Source organism: Kryptolebias marmoratus, linkage group LG11 (genome assembly GCF_001649575.2).
Source record: "Kryptolebias marmoratus isolate JLee-2015 linkage group LG11, ASM164957v2, whole genome shotgun sequence".
Classification (NCBI taxonomy): Eukaryota; Metazoa; Chordata; class Actinopteri; order Cyprinodontiformes; family Rivulidae; genus Kryptolebias; species Kryptolebias marmoratus.
Genome location: NC_051440.1, coordinates 23,386,113 through 23,408,824, shown reverse-complemented (window position 1 = coordinate 23,408,824; position 22,712 = coordinate 23,386,113). Strand labels below are relative to the sequence as shown.

The 22,712-nt window shown below is 36.4% G+C and overlaps 2 protein-coding genes across 3 annotated transcripts in view; both read right to left on the bottom strand.

Moving 5' to 3' along the window:
- osbpl5 (oxysterol binding protein-like 5) overlaps nt 1–17,459 on the bottom strand; it is a 35,347-nt gene extending 17,888 nt beyond the window's left edge. For both annotated transcript variants that reach the window (XM_017419034.3, XM_037978275.1), the window contains exons 1-2: nt 17,286–17,459; nt 7,937–7,998 (exon numbers count right to left, since the gene is read on the bottom strand). The gene's annotated coding sequence lies outside the window, so the exon portion shown is untranslated. The remainder of the gene's footprint in view (nt 1–7,936; nt 7,999–17,285) is intronic.
- A 1,646-nt stretch (nt 17,460–19,105) lies between these two features.
- Nucleotides 19,106–22,712, bottom strand: part of ptprja (protein tyrosine phosphatase receptor type Ja) — a 34,710-nt gene continuing 31,103 nt past the window's right edge. Inside the window, exons 30-33 of the mRNA XM_025006525.2 lie at nt 22,124–22,240; nt 21,029–21,189; nt 20,773–20,908; nt 19,106–20,679 (exon numbers count right to left, since the gene is read on the bottom strand). Of these exons, the coding sequence (XP_024862293.2) occupies nt 20,530–20,679; nt 20,773–20,908; nt 21,029–21,189; nt 22,124–22,240 (564 nt within the window). The 3' untranslated portion in view covers nt 19,106–20,529. The remainder of the gene's footprint in view (nt 20,680–20,772; nt 20,909–21,028; nt 21,190–22,123; nt 22,241–22,712) is intronic.

Here is a 22,712-nt window from a genome sequence, read left to right as displayed (position 1 = left end):
CCCAGTTTGTACTCAATAAAATATTCATCCAGCTTGCACGCTTGTCAACCTTAGAAAATGCATTCATTTGATTAAATTTTAATCACCTTAAAACAAGGTCACAATTATCTAAACTGTGTCAGCAAGAGCTCAATTAGGAAACTGACCATTGCACAGAAATTTTCATAAAAGATGAAACACAAACTAAATCAAAGATAAAAAAATAAATAACTGGAACTACTGTTTTGGACAAGACAAGTAAAGCAGCAGCAGATTTACTGTTATTCAAAAAAAGTCTAATTTAGGGACACACTGTGGGAGGATGTGTGGTTAAGTTGTTCTATTCTAAGTCTTGTAATGGTATCTTTCTATTTTCCCTCAGGCCAGACCTTCTATTTGATCTTATGAAAGCCACTGCTCTTTAAAGAGTTTGGTAGTTTAAATTATAGTGAACAATCTCGACATGGACTCAGTTAAAACCTTGACTCTGCTCTACGTACCAGCCACTGCCCTGTTGATTCTGTAATACCAGCAATAGCACCTTTATTTTGCTTTGATACATGTACAATGTCCTTGTTATTCAATAGCAGAACAAGTCATTTGTTGTTATTTTTCAGTTTCCAAAGTTCTCAGATGTTATGCGACTTCCTGTGTATCAACTGTTTTGTTTGTTTTTTCTTTTGCTTCAAGTTTAAATAAGAAAACACAGTTTGTCAGAGGCTTCTGTAAGGCAACTGGAAAGGAACTAGACAATCCTAGCCTGGAAAGGAGGCAACCTTACATCAGGGTGGTACAGGAGCTCAGAGTGAGGGCATTTATTAAATGTCAAGATTTAGAAATATTTCCTAAAACTGGTCCTGTAAAACAGCTTTATTAAAACACAGCCATGGATCTAAATATACAGTTCTGGATGTCCAAAACCAATCTTCAAGTACCCCTCCTTCTTAGTCACGTGTATCTGGAGTTTGTTATTTCCTAAAAGACATCTCTGCCACACGCCTTGCTGTTACAAGCCGTCACACATAAAATGTGAAATTTACAATATATGAAGACACTGGAAACAAAATTGGCTGGCCGAAATAAACCACTTGTCTACCAAGCTATATACTTCTTTAGATTTGATTTTTGTTTGTTTGTATAATTTTTGTGTTATACTGTACCATGAGCCATGTATCTGTGTCATAATCTAACTGTCTAAATAGGGCAGAGAAATTGTACCAATAATTAAAATAAAACTCATCTGCTCATCTACATCTCCATTTGCAGTTTTAATTACCCTTTTATGATGAAGCAGTTGTAGCAACATAATAATAATAAAAACAACCGCCCTAGATATTGGTCTTTAAACTCAGCTTGGTTCTTTAAAAATACGCCATACTGATGGAACCAGTGATTTGTTCACTCCTACATACTGAATCTGAATAGTAGAGCAATGTTTGACCTGATAAGACAGCTGGCTGAGTATCTGACTGGAATAAAACCAAGGGTTTCTGTGTGTGAGAACCAGCAAAAGGCAGGCCATGCCAGAAGGAGCAGCTGTAAGAGGTCTTGCCATAGTGCTGGACATGGTTCCTTTGTGTGCAATGAAATGCAGCAACAGACAAGTGCATGTGTACTTCTAAACTTACATGTACAGGTATGCACGCTCACCGTGACTCCTGCTGACCATGTAAAATATCCGAGGGCCTCAGTAATGCACTCTGACATGTGCAGCCAAGATTCTGACGAGTTCTGACACACCTTGTCTTGTTTTCCTTTTCTTGTGGTTCAATCTCTAAGGTACATTTATAAAGCTACCTTGATGCAATCAAATGCTGTTTGGTGTGGGCGAAATGAACCGGACACTAACAACAGCATGTGGGCACAGATTACTTCATACAGAGCTTGAATCAGCACATACCCAGGCACAACAGACACTTTCATGGTCCAAAATAAAAAAAACAAGAAAGCACAAATCCATTCCATTAGATTTGCTTTGTAATAAATAAAATAAACAAATAAAACATACATATTTTAAAAAAAATGAGATAGCTATAGATGTGCAAAATTACAAAGAAAATATTACTGGTTGAATTTCTTGTGCTTTAAACTAAATTTTAAAATCTTTGTGTTTACACTCTGAAAAATGAACAATGTGACCGTTTGAATGGGGACGTACTTTACTAATCTCTATTCCAACAAGGTATGTCTACACAAGAATATAACAGATGAAGAAATGATTAACAGTAACATACTTGATGAGTTGCACTGGATTTATGGTGTGATTTATTTAGGATGATGAAAACAAAAAAAGTGGACAACCACAATGACAACGATTTTCTTCATTACATACAGAGTAGAGCTGAATGTGTGTCCGGATAGGATAGGGGAGCGCTCATATGTAAACATTTCCTGTGCTCTCTTGTAAAAGTTGCAGAGGCTCCGTTTTTATCAACACTAAACGCCACTTCTGCATTTCTGTTCCATAAACTAAAACTGTGAAGAAAAATACAAAGCATTAACCAATTTTCTTTTTGAAATGCACACTGAATTATATAACAGAACTATGAAAACTAGATTCATTCTTGTGCTCTACTTTACATTACAGCAGCAATTTTAATTGTCCTCCTACATTATGACAAAGCCTTTTTATAGAGCTGAAAACCCTCAGTGACAGAAAAAAGATAATAAGCTATGGAGACTGGACAGAAAAAGAAACGGAAAAAAATGAGCCTGAGTAAGACAGCTCAGAACTGACCAAATGATTGTACTTTAAAAAGTTTTTAGTTTGGCCTCTTTATTTGATCTGCTGGAGAGAAAGAAGATGCAAAAGACTGAAAAGGAACTCACCAACAAAGACACAGGGGCTGCCCATCTTGGCTGGAAAGAAATCAAGAGCTAATAGAAGACAAGATGTTGAATAAAAGACTTTAGTGATGCTGAAACAAGAACGGCCCTGTGTGGGCCAGAAGGTAGGGACCAGTTACAGGCTCCTCAAATTTTAATGTTCAAGTGTATCAATGACATTAATTACTTTTTCATTAACCAGCTTCACAAAGAGTTTTAAGGAAATGCTTGGGTTTGCTGTGATATGCACAACAATTTCTTTTTCCAGGTCTGCAGCATGAGATTACCAGTAAAATAACTAAAGTTAAAAATAATTCAATAACAAATTGTTGTTGATTAAAGACAAACAGTTGTTTTATAGGATAAATTTCAATCTACAATACAATCAACAGTTCTGAAACCAGCTGTTAACGGTAAACACAAAACTTTACTGACAGTGAAGCCTGGGATTATTGAGTTCATGTGTGACGGAAAAATATGATGAAATTTTTGAAAGCTTTATTACCTGCTTGGCAAGATGTCTCTCTAACCTGGGCCAGTTTAACACATGACTCACTAGCAAATTGTACAAAAAGTGTAAAGGGGTGTGTGAAACAAACCAAAGGCACATCCAGCTCAATGCCAGGACATGAAATCATCCAGCAGAACAACATAGTAAGAGGATGACTCGTGTAACTTAGTAGATTCATCAGTGGTGTGTTTTAGCTGATTGGATTATATTATTTTGTAGACGCTGTTTATGAAAACCGTGGACAGCAGAAACTCTAAAATCAATTTGTGCAAGTAAGAAAAACAAATGAGGCCTTTTCTTTTAGTCTGACATAAATATAAATCCACTGTCAGGTGACAAAATCTTGCATAATTTCCTGTAGCTGTGTCGGTGAAAATACTTAGATGACACTATTATTTGTCCTATCCAAAAAAATAAAAACCCTACAAACCCAGTCTTTAAATAAACTGTCATTAAACAAAAAAGTAGCACCAAACTCGCAGACATCAAAAACTTCAGCTGTCTAACAATGAAGCATTAGCCATATTTGTTCACCTTATTAAACTCTTATAATTTAAGGAGGATGACTCACTGTGGTGACCCCTGAAAAGGGAACAGATGGAAGAAAAAGATGAAAATTAAACTCTTGTAATTACATTAGTTACTTAAAATCAACTGAGGCCTTCACAGCAAAAAAACGTCCCCATGATTAGTAAAGCATTTAAAGAGAATTAACTGGGTCATCTACTGTCTTTATATTGGTACTGAATTTAAAGTTTAAGGTGAATACCTATCTAAAGTGAATCCATGTATAAAGAACCTTTATGAAAAATGCCAGGAGCTACATTAATTTAATGTAGTACCATTATATTTGGCATAAAAACAATCAAATAACTGAGTAGCTACTGTGCGCTATTTACATGTTCTTCTAAGTCAAATTAGTTCTTTCTGTTAAAGAATTACTTAAGATTAGTACAGAAAAAAATGCTTTTAGCAATGATTGGTAATAAAAGAGGATGGAATGTTACGATGCAACTTTGGAAAAGATGCAGAGGCTGGCTTCTTTCAATATGCTGCTCAAACAAAACATGTCAAACTAAATGTGAAAACGATCAAGTAAACAGCACTATAATACAGCAGGTCATGCCAAAAAGTAAAACAAAATATACTAAAGTACAGCGGTAGCCTTATTAAGTTTGCACTTACAGAGAATTAATGATGAGCACCTATAGTGTTTTTTGGCTGCAAAGAAATGAAGCAAATGGTTCAAAAGCACCATCAGACAAAGCCACCAACGGAAGTAAGCTGAAAAATGTCTTATTAGAGACGCACACTGTTAACCTGTGCTACAGTGGGGAATAATGAAGAAGGAGGAAAAAATAAACTGCATTTTATCTGGCTCAGCGGGTTGTTAGAAGTAAAATACCTCACATAATTGTGGGGAAACTCCTACCAGCTTTAACTGAACGGTGTGAGATTACGACTGCAGCAGAAAAGGCTGATCTATTAAAAACATTACTACTATACCTGTTTCACACACGACTGTTCACATAACTGCAAAAATGAAACTCATCACTGCTCATGTCCAGTTTAAAGCTTTACCCCTGTTTTAAAAAAAAAAAACTAAAATTTTCTGTCACATAATTTTTTCAGGTCATGTGTAAAATAAAGTGACGCTTCACTTCTTTAACTGGTTTGTGTGATCAGTCAGTCAGCTGTGGGCAATGATAGAAGGAATTTTTTCCCCTCATTAGTAAAAAACATTTAATCAGCTGGGAATTTGAGTAAGTAGTGAAAAACGCAAACAACCGAGGTTTGGAAATGAGAGGAGAAATCACTTTTTAATACATTTCCTGTTGCTCTTTTTAAGATGTCCCTATTGCGAAACAAACTTTTGCAACATACAAAAAGCAGCCTGTTTATTTATAAAAAAAAGCAGCCCAACATGCTGACATATGGCTAATCTAATAAACTATAAGACATCTGAGTCATGCTGTCGAACACAACTCCTATAAATGTGGTGCTACAGACTGTCATAGTTGTAAAAATATAATGCAAGCCACTATCACCGAAAATGAACAAGAAAGGCTAAATTTGTGCAGTACAAATATTTAGAGGGACAAAAGGGGGGAAATTAATGAAATAACAGCATGTAACAAAACTGTCCTATATCAAATGTTATTTAATCTGTCAAATAACGGCTGAATGAATTCTGATGCTGGAAGGGGCTTTTCACTGACAAAAACACAGGCCTATCTCAACAGGAGTGATAATGACAGAGACCGTGTAACACTGAACTTTAGAGTAGACAGAAATAATCAATCTTAAATGTTACCTATTCACATAAAGTTGCCACTTTACAGATGAGCTTTTGCAGTCTTCTATGAATGTAATTATTCATGCAGACAGTTTCCATTTTTTCCTCCTGCTGGAGTCTCCAGATTTATACTGCCACCCTAATATAATAGAAAGGTGTTGCTTGTGTTTTATTTATGTAACTGAATGAAGAAGCGGACCTGATTAGTCTTCTCTGTGTGGTATTTTCTTTCGCACCCACAGCACAATCATGGGAAGCTCAAAATGAAATATCAAATCTAACTCTGCCTCTATTCGTGTTGATTTAATTATAATCCATGTTGTTCTGCTGATCAAAGGAGAAAGCTCAATGCTCTACTTTCTGTAAATAAATTCTGGCAAATGCTTGTTAGCATCACTAAAGACCTTTAATTTGTTCTACCTAATGAACAACTTTGATATACTTTTTCTTTAATTACATAAACTTTAAGCCTTGAATGTCTTTTGAATTAACTCCAAACACTGGGTGACAAAACTTGGCCAATTCAAGGTTAAAATTATCCAGAAATCCTTCACATGCAATTATGCATTATTGTAAAATGATCTAAAAAAAAAAAAAAAAAAAAAAAATCACACAATACTGTAGAGCTAAGTTTTATTACCATGAAAAAAAAACTAATTTTTTAGTTATGCTGTTATTTCCTTATGGGAGTAAGTAAAAATGTGACATTAGACATTAGACTTTTAGTGCCATCACAGTTTATATTTTTATTCAAAATCCGTGTTAGTTGTGAGTCTCAGGAAATACTGAGTTAATTTTATGGTTGTTGGATTTATTTTCTTCTCTGCCGAGTTACTCTAACTGTGATAGCTTTACCTTTTTGGTGTGGGCTGACTAAAATAAATAAAGCCAGGGTGATTCACTGCTGATGCTACAGATTAAAATTGGGAAGACTTTTCCAATCTGTAAAATAACAGTAAATAGAAGTGCAGTGCAGTAAATGATGTGACTTACGCTAAATATATATATTTTTTTGCTGACAGAACACTGAACTGATAAGGGAAGAATGCAGCCATCAGGTCATGAGACATAAACAGTAAAGTATGTATAACTCCTTTCTTAACATTGCATTAAATTAAACTGAACGTGTTGCTGTTTTAGAAGACAAAAAAAAAAGAGTAAATTGAATGTGAGCTGCTGAACGATCTTGTCTGGTTAAATCTTAAGTTTTCAGGCCCCTCAAAAGATAAATAGCGTGGTTGAATCAAATAGTTTTTTGACTCAAGCAACCTCCTTCTCATACAGCAAAGTGAGCTTCCATCTCCACGAAAAGCACGATTTAAAGTCCATAACAGTCAACCACAAATAAATTTCAGGATGCAGAAAAAAAAGCAGAAGCAGCGGGATCATTGCGTCATTATTATTACCTCTACCACACCAAAAACAAAGACAAACAAAACTGTGCGACAGTGAGAGGGTTATGTACAATCAGAAGTAACTATCTGCTTACATTAAAAATGATAGTTTCCCTTCTTATGCTAAATGCCTCAAACAGTTAAACACCTTTTGCAACTTCCACAGCTAACCATTACAATGATACTGGTACCCTTATCTTTTCAGGAGAAAGCAAATACAAAATCTATTATGGAAAAGAAACAGCAAGTACTTATTAACCCTTCCCTGCTACAGTATGAAAGATCAACATGTACTCAGACAAATTGCGTACTTTAAGGCTGTGTGTAACATTCTGCAGTCAACTGTCCTTGTGCAACCCCAGCCATTTACTCCCTTCTGACCAAACTGAATCTGGCACACCCTGTGAGCTGCTGATCTCACTTCTGTCGGACTGTTTCTCTTCTTCAAAAGCTGCTCTGTGAACGGTCGTTACAATTCTGACACATGACTTCTCACACTAGAATGTAAAGGTCACAAAGACTGAATAAACGAAAGCTTTGCTCCTTTGATTTACACTGTGACCGGATAGCTGTAGAAAAATAGATTTATTTAAATGTAAAAAAAAAAAACTGCCATAAACAGAAAGTTTATTATTCACCCTAAGAGACATACCCCAATTCTCTTTTCTACTAAAAAAAAATAATAATCAGACCACCCTTCAGGCAACGATGGGTAAAAATGAGCTTGCATTTGTGTCACATTTTGAAAGTAGACTGATGAGAGGGAGAAAATCAGTTCACAAATCAAACAAGCACCTCCGGTTTTCCAGTACTCATAACTTTGAACTGTAACACATAAATGAAAAATGCAAAGCATTCAACTGAATTATAATTAACTACATTTACAATCAATTTAAAAAGCTGTCCCCGAAGGGAGAGAGCTCAGCTTACCTTTCACCTGAACCACAGGTGACACAGCATTAAGAGGCCTTTGTTGGATCAGCCAGTCTCACCTGCAGGCATAAAAACATAAAAATAAATTTTCACTTTAACCTAAACAGTACAAGCAAACACACTGGTCTCATCCTTAAAGTTTGTGCCAAAGTCTGACCCTACTCATATTTTAAAAAAATAAATAAATTCAGCAGCATGCAGTCACACATACTTCTGATATTCAGCAAATACTGTATATTAATAAAATTCTTAACAGATATACATATTTAATACTTTAAAAGCAACATCGACCATGTTTACAAGGTCAATCGAATACCATGTAAAGTGAACACAGATATGCTTTATCTCAGACAGTGTTAAACAATGTTAATAAAATGATACAAATAACACGTCCGGTTTTAATGAAAGAACCTATCTGTAATTTTTTTTGTTTGCTTGTTTGTGAAGACAAAATCTGATGTTACTGTATACTTTTGGAATACATCACCAAGTAAACTACATGAAAGAGAATTTAACAAATTAAGAAAAATCTCCCACTTCACTAAACTTGGCAATGATCCCCACTCTCACAAGGCAGAAGGCCAAGATGGTCTCACAGGATGAGCCCAATCCTGGGTAATAATTTACTGGAAAACCGATATCTGTAAAACGGGTTGGGATGTTGTGGTGGAACTTCCAATCAGTGCCTTACATCCTATCTGCAAGCAAAAGAGGAAGCAATAACACAGGAGCACGTCTAATCTAAATAAGAAGTGAACTGAAAGAGCAGCAGAGAACGGACTGTGGCTGAGTGGCTGAGTGACAAAACACACTGAGAGCAGGAAGTGAAGAGGAGATCCAGCCAAACATGTGAAAGACAGAAACACATGGAGAGGATGAAAAAAAAAGGTTTTGGCTAAATTCATCTCAAAGGGCAATGACACTTAGAAAGTGTGCTTGTGGAAGGAGCACAAGCTGAAAGCAGGAAAACTGTGACCCAGAAAGTGACAGGGCTTAGATGGAAGAAAGCCAGAACTATTCGAGCACTAAACTCCTCTAGCTGTCCCACATTTCCTCACTTGGACCAGATCTTGGGATCAATTTACTTTGTAAATTAAACCTTTTACCACAGATAAACGATGATGTGATATTTCCTATGTACTTGAACTCATCTTTACCACTAACTGGGTTAAATCTAATTCAGGGAAGAAACAGTAAGCTCGACCAGGTCTAAAAATAAAAACAACAAAAAACATAGTTACTGACTGCTGAAACACTGTCACATACATAATGTATGACAGGCACTCTGAAAGCGGTTCTCAAACACACAACTAAGCAACACTTGCATAAGAACACTGTTTCTTTGCCAACTCTCACAATAGAGAGCCAAGAACTGACTCATAAAGGGGGTCCAAGCCTGACCCAGCCCAGTGATTTAAAGTCAGGCCTCTGGTGCAGCTCAATAGGAACAATAAGAATGGTGAGAAGGACAATTTAAAGCTGGACATAGGTGCCTGGAATTAAAAGTAATGCCTACAAATTGAGTAAAACGACACTGAATATCTGGATTTACTTGATATAACTGCATCTCCTATGAATTTCACATTATTTTTGAGTAAAATCAACAACTGCAAAAGATCTGCACAAACAGTGTTGAGTTTTTTTTTCATCCCTTTTCATTAATCCTAAATAACAAACCTATTCTCTGAGTGTTTTCTTTTCTTTCAAAAATACTCTAAATTCATCTGTGGCAAGGCATTTCTTTTGAGAAAAAATAAATCTATTTGATGAGTACCATGCTGTTCTTGTTATTTGTAAACAGAAATTTGCCTCACTAATTAATAAGAATTAATTTTTTTTATCCTTTTTTGTGTTTCTGAAATCTGTAATGCATGCAGGAATGTAAAAAGCTTGAGGAAATCAAGAAAAATATGCAAGAAGAAAATTATACTGAAAAAGAAAATGCATATCAATTTTTAAAAGGACAATCTAATTTAAAAATAAATGATAAAGTGACAGATAATTAGGAAAATTGATTTAGGGAGATAAACAGAGGGAATAAATACAGGAATATGATTTTACCACTTTGATTGGCATAATTTACCAATACCAAAATAAGCCTAGATTGAATAACACTCCTCAAACAATGATTTTACATTCTCACTTTTACCAGTCCAATCTCCATCCAACCATGCCCAATTTGCTAAATGTAATCTTAAAGCTGCAGCAGATCTTATTTAGCTTTGTTGTGAAGCTCAGAAACAAATATGATCTGTGTAGACAGAACAAAAGTCATTATTAAATAGCTATTGTTGTTATTATAACCTTTCTGTGCCTGTTAAATCAGATCGTATGGACTAACACACTATGAAACTTCCTCGTCCTGACACATAAAACATATCACTGAAAACAGTGAGCCCCAACCAACTGTACCACAATGTCAGCAGGTTAAAATGACGCTCGATCAGGTGCACCTAACACCAAAGTGTCCTTACAAATTACCTTAGAGACTAATTATTGCTCCTCGTTTGCCTTCTCTGAGGGATTGTTTTTGCGTTTGGGTTGACACAACAAACATGATGGGCAATTGTTTTATCCAGGAAAAACGATCGATATCTCACTGACAGCAGTCACATGTCAAAGTGTCCCTGGGCAAGACACTGAGCCCCTCATTGCCTCCAATGTGTATGAACTGAGTTTACAGCACTGATTAGTCTCTATAGAATGATTTATTCAGATTAGCTTTGTAGAGATGTAGTAGAGTGCTGTATGAATGTGTGTGTGGATGGGTAAATGAGCGCAGATTGTGTTGTAAAGGGCTTTAAATAGCCGTAGCCTGATTGGCTTGAAAGGTGCTCTATAAGTACAGTCCATTTCCCTCAGAATTTAGTTTAAGTCTAATAACATAATGTAACATTAAGTACAAAATTGAATGCTTTCAGAAAAGCTTTGATTAAGACTATTCAATGAAGCAGTTTAGAAAGAAGTCTTAGATAGAACTGATGATCAATCTGTTATTATGATACAGGACAAATAAGACCCATTTTGTTATTTCAGGTTACAGAAAACCAATTTATATATCAAAACATTTTATCTTTACAACATATAAACACCCTATTTTTCAACTTACTTTCCAGCAATGAAAGTGCCCATCACAAATGCCTAATGAATGTGCAATAAAACAAATACACAGGTTCGCTTTTCATGTCCGTATTTCAGACATTGATTAGTGAGGCAGAAAACGAGACAAGAGACAGTTAGCTAACTCTGTTGCTGTGTTGATGTGGAAAATATTGGCATGGCTGGAAGACAACACAGATCGATCACTTTTTCAAGCATGAACTTTGAGAACATCAAAACAATACTACAAGCAAGCACCATTATAATTTTTGTTTTGTTTTGTTATTTCTGCACTATTACAAAGCTGGCCAGAGTTGTACATGTAAAAAAGCAACTTAATCTATCTATCTATCTATCTATCTATCTATCTATCTATCTATCTATCTATCTATCTATCTATCTATCTATCTATCTATATCTATATCTATATATATATATGTTTTGCATGATAATCACTTAATGTCAGTGGTAAAACTATGTGTCACACATAATTCATTCCTTCTACAACAACAGACAGGAAACTCTATTTTAGAGTCACCCCTAACGGAAACAACGTGAGTGTTAGATATCCCAAAGGCTGATTTTGGGAGGGGGCATCGGGTAAGGACTGAAGTCAGATGATGAGCCCATGTCATGGAAACTGGACAGCCTCTACAACCCAATATCATTTCTAAAGGTTAAAGCAGTGCTTGCTTTCTTGGAGTTGCTTGACATGGATAGCTACGGCTTACAGTCACAAGTTTCCGTTTAGTGTAACATAACTGTGTGACTCTTCTCACAGACCTGACTATTAGCTTCAACACAGACTCTACAGTCTCATAAATACAATCCTGATACAATTAATTTAATGAAGCAACAAAGCTGTGGGATTACATCTTTACATTTACACGAATTAACTAATTTATGTGTAGTTAATGTGATGCTATGACTTGAAAAGATCCACAACCCCAAAAAATTGAGCTAATCTGACCCTGTTCAGAGCATCGGGATCACTCTCTAACGAGGGATTTAACAGGCTGATGACGCATGTCTCCTGGCAGCATTTGTTGTAAAAAAATTACAGCAGTCAGCTTCAAACTCAACACAGATGTTGTAGCTTATCTCTCAAAAACTGCAGAAAATCAGTATTTGACATGAGGTATACAAGAAGCTAATCATTGCCAGGAACTTGACAGGATCTCTGTGCAAGTTATGCCTCTTAAAAACTGCTTTAAAAAAATGTGGAAGGTGATAAGAACCTAGGTGCTAAATTCTCATTCATGTGCTGAGTCCATCACAAAAACTGCTGGTGATTTTCTCCAGCAGTCACTGTGCGAGAGGCGGGATACGCCCTGGACAGGTCACAAGTCCATCACAGGGCTACTCAGAGACAAACAACCATTCACACTCTCACTCGCACCTAGAAACAATTTAGAATTACTAATTGACCTAACATGCATGTTTTAGTCTGTGGGAGGAAACCCACATGTGCACAGGAAGAATATGCAAACTTCCCACAGAGGTGAACCTGCAATCTTCTTACTGGGCAAATAATATATGAAAGATCTGCATTGTTTTATCCAGGTCTTTTCATGAAATGAATATGGTTATAATAATTGTGACAGTTGTGTGGCTGCAACTGTCCTGAATAAGCCATGCTATACAAGGCTGTAAAAATGCTACAAGAACTGAGCTGTAGGGCAGAGAAAAAGTTCAAAGATGTGCACAGAAAATGATGTTCTAAAATGCTTCAAAGTATTTGAAGTTATGCAAGCATCCTGGACTAGTAAACCTTTAGACTTGCAAAGGTGACTAAAGCTCAACATTTGTCCAGTTTTGGTGAGAAAGTTGCAATGTCAATGTCAGAACACAGAAATATTGTTTCAATCTATGTAGTAAAGCGTTCCAACTCTATATCAAAAACGTTTCAAAATTCTTACAAATACAGACTTCTGCCTTTGCTTTATTGTTGCAGTAAATAGCCACTCATTTTAGCCTGTGGCCAAAATAAGCCAGATATAGCGACAATATATTTATATCCTCCTCATTCCCCTGTAAGGGATAAAGCCAGCATAAGTTAGCACATGAACTTGTACGTTAGAGAACAGCCAAAGCTGTTTTTACAGAAAATTTTACAACTAACACAAAATAGAACTGGTATAAAGAGTTATTAGCCTTACATGAAAACATATTATCTATAGATAGCTATAGAAAACGTGTTTGGCCAAAAAAACAGATTAAACTACAATCGAATGAGACTAACTTTGTATATTTTCTAATCTTTATTATAACCTAGAAAGCATACAATTGCTTTGAGTTCAAAGATGGATTTTCTGTGTTAAAAATAAAGATATTTCATCACAAATTTCAGTCATAAAGGCCACACTGCAGCTGCAAAGTTACTTTGAACAAAAGATTCTGCAAAGGAGGGACATCTTGGCACAGTTGAGGCTGCTAAAAGTGCATTCACTGTCTGAAGGCAGCGAGGCAGATGCAATATGAAACAGTTTCAGCCCGGATTCCCCAACAAGATGTCAAGTAAATGTTTATTTATCAGGGGGAACTGAAAAGGTGCCAAGCCACTTATCAAACCAGAAGAGTCACATTTCTTTTGTAAAGAGCAGTCCCATGCAATGAAAATGGTTTCACAGTACTTTTCTTATCAAATCAATACAAAGAATATTTGTGTCTTCACGAAAACAAGAACAGAAAAAAGGATTTTTACTTAGTCACCAAAATGTTCCACTTTAGCATTTATCTGACAGTTTGCCACCATTTGGGTTCAATTTATTGTAAACAGACTAAAAAACGTGAAGCAAAAAGAAGCAACAAAACAAAAAAGAGGTTCATATTAACAGAGCATTGTAAACCAACCAGAGCCCCTTGAGTGGCCTCTTTAGTAAAATCCAAAATTTGTGGTTTTTCCAACTAGAAAAATAATTAAAAATACATACTATGCATTAACCATGTACAGAAAGTTACCAAAACAGCTCTTTTAATTTTAACCCTTTTGTCTTTCCTCATTCATTACCACTCTCTCCCTATTTGTAATCCACGGCAGAGCAAAGCCACAGTTCTACTTGATAGGCTTAGGGCCCAACACCATTATACATCCCCACCTGATTAGGGCAAAGCAGACTGTCACATGGTTCCACCAGACATTAGGTGTTTACAGATCAGCACAGAAAACCTCACATCTTTGTTTTGGCCTAATTGTAAAACATAACAGATTTTGTTATTGAGCATCAAGACTTAATCTGAAAAATAATTACAAAGATGCTATTTAAAGCACAATCTGATATGCAAATAGAAACAGCGTATAATGATTTCACAACCCAGTTCCAACGGTCACACAATATTTATGACCTTCATCACACCACAACACAGTCTGCCCGTTTGCAACTATCAAATGAACTTGTGTTGAATGAAAGTCTGAAATCAGGATACTATATTGTTTTTTTTAAATTTTATATTCTTATAGCATCATTGATACACGAGGACTCTTTTTCAAGAGAAACCTGCTTTGGAGAAACAATACAAACAGAGACAGTAACAGAAAATTGTAAAAAAAAAATCAGAACATTAAAACCAAAGTGCCAAGTAGAGCAGGGTAAAATACTAAAAACAAGAGCAAGTTTGCATACATTCTTCAGTTCTTAAAAAAGCATTTAAAATCTCCCAAATAAACTAAAGTGGGCAACTTCAAACCCTGTTGCAACAAAGTACTCCAGCAGTAAGGGAACAGTGCAGGTCATGAAGGTCTGGGAGCGCAGTCTGTAACTGCACTGTGTGATGTGTGGGAGGAGATATATGAAGGGAGAAGACCAAGAATGGATTTAAAGACGAAGATGTACCAATGTACCAAAGAGTATAGAGTGGAGTGATGGGTGAGGTGGTTAGAACCAGCTATAAACCTTAGGGCACCGTGGTATATGGCAGAAGTTGAAAAACCTTGGCAACTGTGTTAGCATAGCAATAAACAACTGTATCACCAGCATAAAAATGTAGAGATGCATCAGCAGTATTTTGACCTACATTTCCAAAGATTGTAAAAAGAGTTGGTCCTAAAACTAACCCTTGTGACACACTTTTAGTAACGATTAAATAGCTTGTCAAAAGACCATCATACTGTACACACTGCCTTCCACCTGAGAGGTAGTTAGAGAAGCAGCTGACAGTATGATCTGATATCTGAGAGCCTATAGCAGCAGATAAAAACCTTTACTGAAGCAGTCACTGTGCTGTGTCGTTCCTTGAAGCCAGATTGATGGGAAGATAAAATATTAAAAGAACCCATTAGTTTTTTTCACTCCGAATGTTGGGGGAAATAAAAATGCCAACAGACGACAGAAAACCTGCGTACGAAATATAAATAAAGGATGTGCAGAGCTCAGACAGAAAGCAAAAGAAATAAACAGAAGACAGGCTGCCGAAACATCTTTTGTGGCTTCGGTGCGATTTCCCAGGTATTATCTAACATCTCACTTCAGGCACTCTGGCAATCATTTCCCCATGCACTTGCTCTCACTTGAGATTTTATTTCCGTGTTTTAAATGACGCATTCCAGAAACTCGTGTAACTATTAACTAAAGAGCACTTCAGTGTTATTCTCATCTCTATCTGAGGCCAACTCCACTTAATGCCAGACGATTAAAGATGAGGACCCCTTCTGTGCTCATCTACTCCAGAAATGTGCAGCAATGGATAAGGTGAAGTGGCGCAGATGAATCTGCATTTATTTTCTATCTTTCCAAGATCTAATACCACAAGTAAAGACCAAGCCACACACAGGTTTTAACACTGACTGGAGCTATCACAATATTATCTACTCATTATAAGACATATTGGTAATCTGATAGATGATCTCAATAATGTCCCCAAGCCATTGTGTTTGTTTCAATACTAGCAGACAATGTATTTCCCATTACTTCCTACTTTACAGCATTTTCTAAGGGGCTGAAGCTGAAAACAATATGGGAAAAGACACTGTAGCTCATTTTTTGAGCTCGGGCCTATGTCTGTCTATTCTGTGAAATTCAGATGCTGAGCGCAGATGTGGGTCAGCACACACAAACACAAACAGTGAATCTGACGAAATGAGGGTAATGGGTTACTCAAGGTTAACAGGCTATTTATTTAGTTTTTACAGCGACATGTCCTATATGCGTATGTACACAGAAACCTGATACCTTGGCTCAATATTCTTAGGAAATGAAGACTAGTTTCTCTGTCAAATAGCTTAATCATATTTTGTGCTATTACACAATAGCTTACTTATATGGTAATGATCCCACTTTGATATACTTTAAAATATATATAGTATTACTAAATTATTGAAAAACAAATTTATAATGGTATCACATTTTGCAGCAGTGGTGCTATCTTTATCTAATCGCATAATTTAATGCCATAAAAAGAGCTGTGTCAACAAAAACAGTGTGGAAAAATATAAAAAGTGACAAAAAAAGACTACAGGTCTACAGGTTTGGTATTACCCTGATTAAAAGTGGAGTCAAATCATCAGGAAGATGCTTCAGGCCTGTAATGTTTACATGTTTACCCGTCTCAGTCGTTTCAATTATGAAACATTTTCCTCGGAGTTCAGTGAATGCAACATGTCGGAACGTGAAAGCCATCACAAAAGACGAACAGCAGCACGTCTCCTGCGGTCCAAGGAGGCTGTTCGGACGCGCAGATGACAACCGCACTTGTTTATTTTTATTATCTGCCCGTGTGCGCGCTATCACACAGAGCGGCGTTATCGCGCTGAGCTCGCCGATGTTTACAATTTTTTTTTTTTTGGTTTGTGAGTTTGTGCTGATCGCGACGGCAATGTAAACCGCGAGACCCAGAGACGGGGGAGCCTGTCCTCGTCTCACGGCCACCGCGGGCATCGGTTGGGACTCACGGTTGCTATGAAAACGGCTGGAAGCAGAACTGAAGCCGCATGGGGCTAACGTGGAGGTGAAGGTTAACTTTGGGTAGCGAGGCTAGTAAACGTTAGCCACTACCCAATTAAACAACCAAACACTCAGATGACGTTAGTGCCTCCACGGGCTAAAATAAGACAAATATAGCGACAATAGGATGCCTAAAAATAAGCCTAAAATCATCCTCAGTCTCATGTAAAGGATATAGCTAGCGTAAGTTAGCACATAAAAGCGTACGTTAGTTGATTTAAATAAATAAAAAAAAACAAGTAACTAAAAATAGCAAGTTATCCTCCCCGTTTTGTTGTCGCGGTGTAGTAGGTCAGCGGTCAACTTACCGTTTTTGTATCGAGGGCAGCGCTCATACAGTTCCGCAGATTCCTTCCCAGTTCGGTGTCATAGCAGGGAGTTGTGGGAGGCAGCTGGGTGGAGGAGGACGGCCCGGAGGAGAAGTTGCTCCGTTTCAACATGGAGAGCGCGCGGGGCGGACTGGATCCTCCTGCTTGCTGCGGTTGTTCCTCGAGCTGCTGCCGCTGCTGCTGCTGCCGCCGCGCAGGGAGCTCTGGCGACACCTGCGGTCACAGCCGGGTACTGCACCTGCTGCAGTTACCGTATACTGTGGGGCTCAAGTACCTCCATTATTTATCCTATACTAAATTACTAAATTATTTATTTCAATACAATATTTACATATTCAGGATCACATAATATATAGTATATTTCAATGAAGCCACTGATAATATAATTTAGTCAGGGACCATTTTTATTGGATTCAAAATAGCATTTTTTTTCAAAATGTAAAAGAATTAAATTATGGCATTTGGCATCCTTGGGGCTTTCTGTGTATCTTTCAAAAATGATCCTTGGAATTAGGCCACTTTTCACTCTTTATTTTCCAGATTTTGAACCTGACCATGACAGTAGTTTGTGCAAGGAGTGCTCAAATAATGAAAAAGTGGACAAATGATCTACGAAAACAAAAAAAAAAGGAATAGTAAATGTGATCAAGATCACGGTACAATTGCAAAAGGCTCCTCCTTAGAATGACTCAAGACTGTGTGTGCTCTGACTTCAACAAATATTTGAAATATTTAATATATAATGATTTCTGGGATAAATTTGCACAGTTCTGTAGATCAGTGTTACGTACACTGTGTTTTTAGGACAGATGATGAACTACACAGCAGTACTTTTATTATCATGTATCTCATTGACCTTTGCCAAGGAGGTATATTTTTTTGGCAGCATCTGTTTGTCTGTTTGTGCATAAGATCACTCATAAACTAAGGAACAGATTTTGATGAAAGTTTCAGAAAATGTTGAGGTTGTCACAAAGAACAAATGATTACATTTTGGTGGTGATCTAGAATCTAGATCCGGCTCCTACAATCCTTAAAAAAGCCTCAGCTTTAGGCGGAGGTTTGCACTCTCTAAGTGCTTCTAGTTTAAAGTATATTATTGTTCATTTTAAATCCTGAATATTGATGTTTTAATAGTATAACTTAGGCAATAGGTTAAATGAGCATCTATTTTCAATAAAATTAACTTTAGCAATTGCAAGACAAGAAAAAACGTAAAAAATACTGAATGCAACCCCAGCTGTTGTCTAATTAGACGTCTGTAGTTTAAGCTGTTGTCATAAGCCTTAGCTCTTTGTAAACATTGTACTGAAACTCACAGCAGAAGAAACAAGAAAAGGCACTCCAGTGCCAAATCTATATATAAATACAACTTGTGGATGTGAGAGACATGAAACATGGATGATGTGGAGGAGTGAAATGGAAAAACTAAAAGTGAGGAGGAGCTCACTGAAGCAGACATTCTGGCAGATTCTTATATCACCACGATGGCACGATGCTGTGTGGAACCTGCTTTACGCTGCAGACATGTCTAAGTGTTTTGTTCAGTTGTAAGCTGTATTTTTTGTTGAATAATGCACAATTGAGCAAGCTCCTCCTCCTCTTCAGCAGGCAGAATAGTCTTGGTTTGGACCTTTTCTTCCTTCAGTTTGACTCAATCAAAAAACCACGAGACAATTTTAAATAATGTTCATGTTGCATGTTTATGTTTTCTCATTAGCTTGTTAAATGTTTAAAAAAGTAATATTCAGAGTGACACAGCAACACATGATTAAAATTCAGGCTAGTGGAGACAACAATTGAGCGAGATGATGAAGCTTTAATCATATTGAAGACGGCAGATTCTCGTAAAGAGCAGATGGATGCCAAAAAGTAACATCTTTAATCTCATATAATTTGACAGACTGAAAAATATGCACATTTAAAATTCTGGCTACTTTTATAATAATTGCATTGAACCAGCAAGCATCCCATAAAGCATTTTCAAAAAACCTAAAAAACTATTTCATGTTTGCATTTGTCATTAAAACGCAAGTGCTTCCAATTGTTTTGAGTACACAAAGATACTGCATAGTTAAAGTTAAAAAAAATGAAAACAGAACATGATTTTCTACAAAAACGTACCTGCCTTCTGGACAAATCTGAAAATAAAACAAGGCTTGTGCTTCTCTGGTGAATTTAACATCACAGGAAATGACCACAGATGGATCAGATATGTAGCAGGAAGTGACAAGGCATTACAGTTTCTCAAGGAAATTTACAGCATAAAAACAGACAAAAATCTTTAAAACAAAACAATAGAAGTGACTTCTTATTTCTTGACAGTACATATGGATGCATACACTCGTTTTACACCATAACCACCAGTAAAATGTTCATCTTGCAATGAGTTCCTGAGCCGTAACAATTAGCTGAGATATGGCAGGTAAAAAAAATCAATTTAATGAAGGACTGGCCAAAACATAATTAACACTACTCATACAAAAAATAATATCTCTATTGTTTAAAGTGGACAGTGTCAAGGACAAATGCATCCAGTGCATTATTCACATAGCAGTGCATATAAATAAGAAGACTCAAACAAGTAAAATCCTTCATTAAACCACATTGCACAATTCGCTAGTCAAGCAAAAACGTGAATAATTTACAGTTCCTTAAAAGTAATATTTGGTCCTTATTTATCTCTTAAAATGAACTAGAGAACAGTGCCCCCTAGTGGTGCTAAAGCGTGCAGGACGTAAAAGGCACAAAGTATTTAACCAGCATTTTTGTACGAGTCAATTCCAAGATTTTTCTTTATCAAAAGTCTCAGTAAAAATACAGAAACAGTTTACAAAAATTAAAACTACCTGAGCAAAATCGATTCATCAATGAGTCATATACAGTAGGAAGCATTTTTCAACATGTGTGTGATGCAAAAATATATAAAAATACGAAGAAAAAAAAATCCAAAGCAAATGTTTACATACAGTGATCGCTTTTTTGGTTGATATCTATGTCCAGTATTGCTTCAGTAAGAACTTTCCTACCATTATCAAACATTCAATATTTTTTTAAACAAATAAATACATCATACAGTGAGGTTTACACCTAGTGTTGGAAGATTCTTACCAACGTTGTGGCTGATACAAAAATCAGTAAAGCACAATTAGGTAAAACCATTCCCTTTTCATGTTTGCTTGGCTGTTTCTTATAAAAGAGATGAAAGAACTAAATGACTAGTCTAATATTCTCCTTTGCCATAGCCTGTTTTTGGATCTACATTTTCATAAATTGAGATTGCAGCTGTGTTTTGGTAAATTAGATCTACATTGGTCCCCGTTCTCGACCGGATGATGTCCAAGGCACACTGGTTTAAGAACACATACTGGTCCTGCAGACAAAAACAAAACACATCTGTGAGCTGCAATAAAATCATTTCAAACAATGTCTAAAAACGAAAGCAGAATGAATGTGACTGTTCTACCTCTGTCTGCACCATGAGGGTTCGGTGCATTCGCAGATCGTGAACAATGCCGTACACGTCCACAACATTTTCCCTTTCAATCTGGAAGATCAGACGATCGATGGCTATGAAGGTGCCTGTGCGCCCCACACCAGCACTGTGTGCAAAACAAGCAGACAATAAAAAGAGAGAAGAGAACATAAACTATACTGTAATTTCTGAAACACTCATTTCAAACTGAATTTGAAAGTGTGAGCATCGGCATGCTTTGTCCAACCTGCAGTGGACCACAGTGGGGGAGTGCCTGGAGTACTGGTTCATGTGCTCTCTGACCAGATGTCTGAAGCTGATGAGAAGCTCTGTGGTTTCAGGAACGCCGTGATCTGGCCAGGCTGTGAAGTGGAAGTGACGAACTGAACGGACCTCTGTTGTTTTTACCTGGAAGACAAGAAGGGCAATAATCAAACAGTAGTTAATGCTATGATATAGGGAACTGCAGGTCTTTGGCTCAGCGGATAACAGGAGTAAACAGTTTTGAAATAGTATTCATAGTATCAATAATATTCAGGACGGCAGGCCTTTGGAATTACAAACAATTCCAGTGTTAAGATGTACACATTTCCATTTAAAGTTCCATACTTCTTCTGACTCAGATTTCCAAATATCTAAATTGGTTTTAGAGCCATTTTTGATGCCTAAACACAAACATTTACAAAAAATTACACAGCGTTTAGGTAGTGTGTATGCTTCAAACGTCATGAAAAGCCTTTAATTTTACACTATGTATCACTATTCTATTGCCTGAGGTACGGCCACTTCTGTTATCTGTAAAGCTGTATGTGTGTGGTGATGGGTTCTCAGTCATTAACTCCTAAACTAAGATACTGATGGTTAAGATGTTAATACCTAAACATGGTGTGGTAGATGGAACAAAATATGACATACTGACTATATTTGTCTTTGACATTGTATAAATCCTGCAGCTTGTTTGAGTAAAACATTTACCAAAAATCTCATTTTAATTTTTCGGAAAACGGATCACAAAGGATCTTCTGGAAATACAAATAGTGCTTATCCAAACTTGAAAAATACTAAAAGCAAATTTTATACTTGTCAAGACTGCAGAACTCTGAGTTGTTGCAAGTCACAGTTAATATGATACACCTTTGAGTCCCTGTTTTCAAAAGTGCTGTAAAGTCAAACTCTCGTGTCCACGGTGGAACATATTATTACATTTTACTGTAGGTAAGCATGAAGAAAAGCAGCTCGTCTGCTCTCTTTGGAGACAAAAACAACAATAACGTAATTGCCTAACATCAGTGATTTTGGCTTTAAGTGTTTTACTTTTCATTTCTGACTTCTTAATACTTACATTTTTAATGTCAAAGTCCCTGATGGTCCAGTCTTCCAGTGCTATTTCAGAGGTTGTTGTCACAGTGATGTCTTCATAGTGTTTGGTGCCAGAATCCCAGTACTGCTCACATTTAACCTTGGCAGGAAAGATGGTGATTTAGTTGTAACAAACTTTAACTATTCATAAAAGCGCAAGCTAAACTCAAAACCTCTGATGTTTGTACCGCCCTACTTAAATAATAAACTATGTATTTAACAATTACTGAAGCATACTTTCTGTAAACATTGATAAATAAAATTAGATTGAGAAATTGTTGTGCTTTAATTAGATTTTTTCCTAATAAATATGAAAAAAAAGATAACTTGTAAAACTTCTGTAATATTTTCTTTCTAAGTATTAACAAGCTCTTGTGCAACAGATTATATCCATGGAATATGGTTCTGGCTGCACTGAGATAATACAGGTGCTGGTCATAAAATTAGAATATCATGAAAAAGTAGATTGATTTCAGTAATTCCATTTAAAAAGTGAAACTTGTATATTATATTCATACATTACATACAAACTCATATATTTCAAATGTTTATTTCGTTTAATTTTGATGATT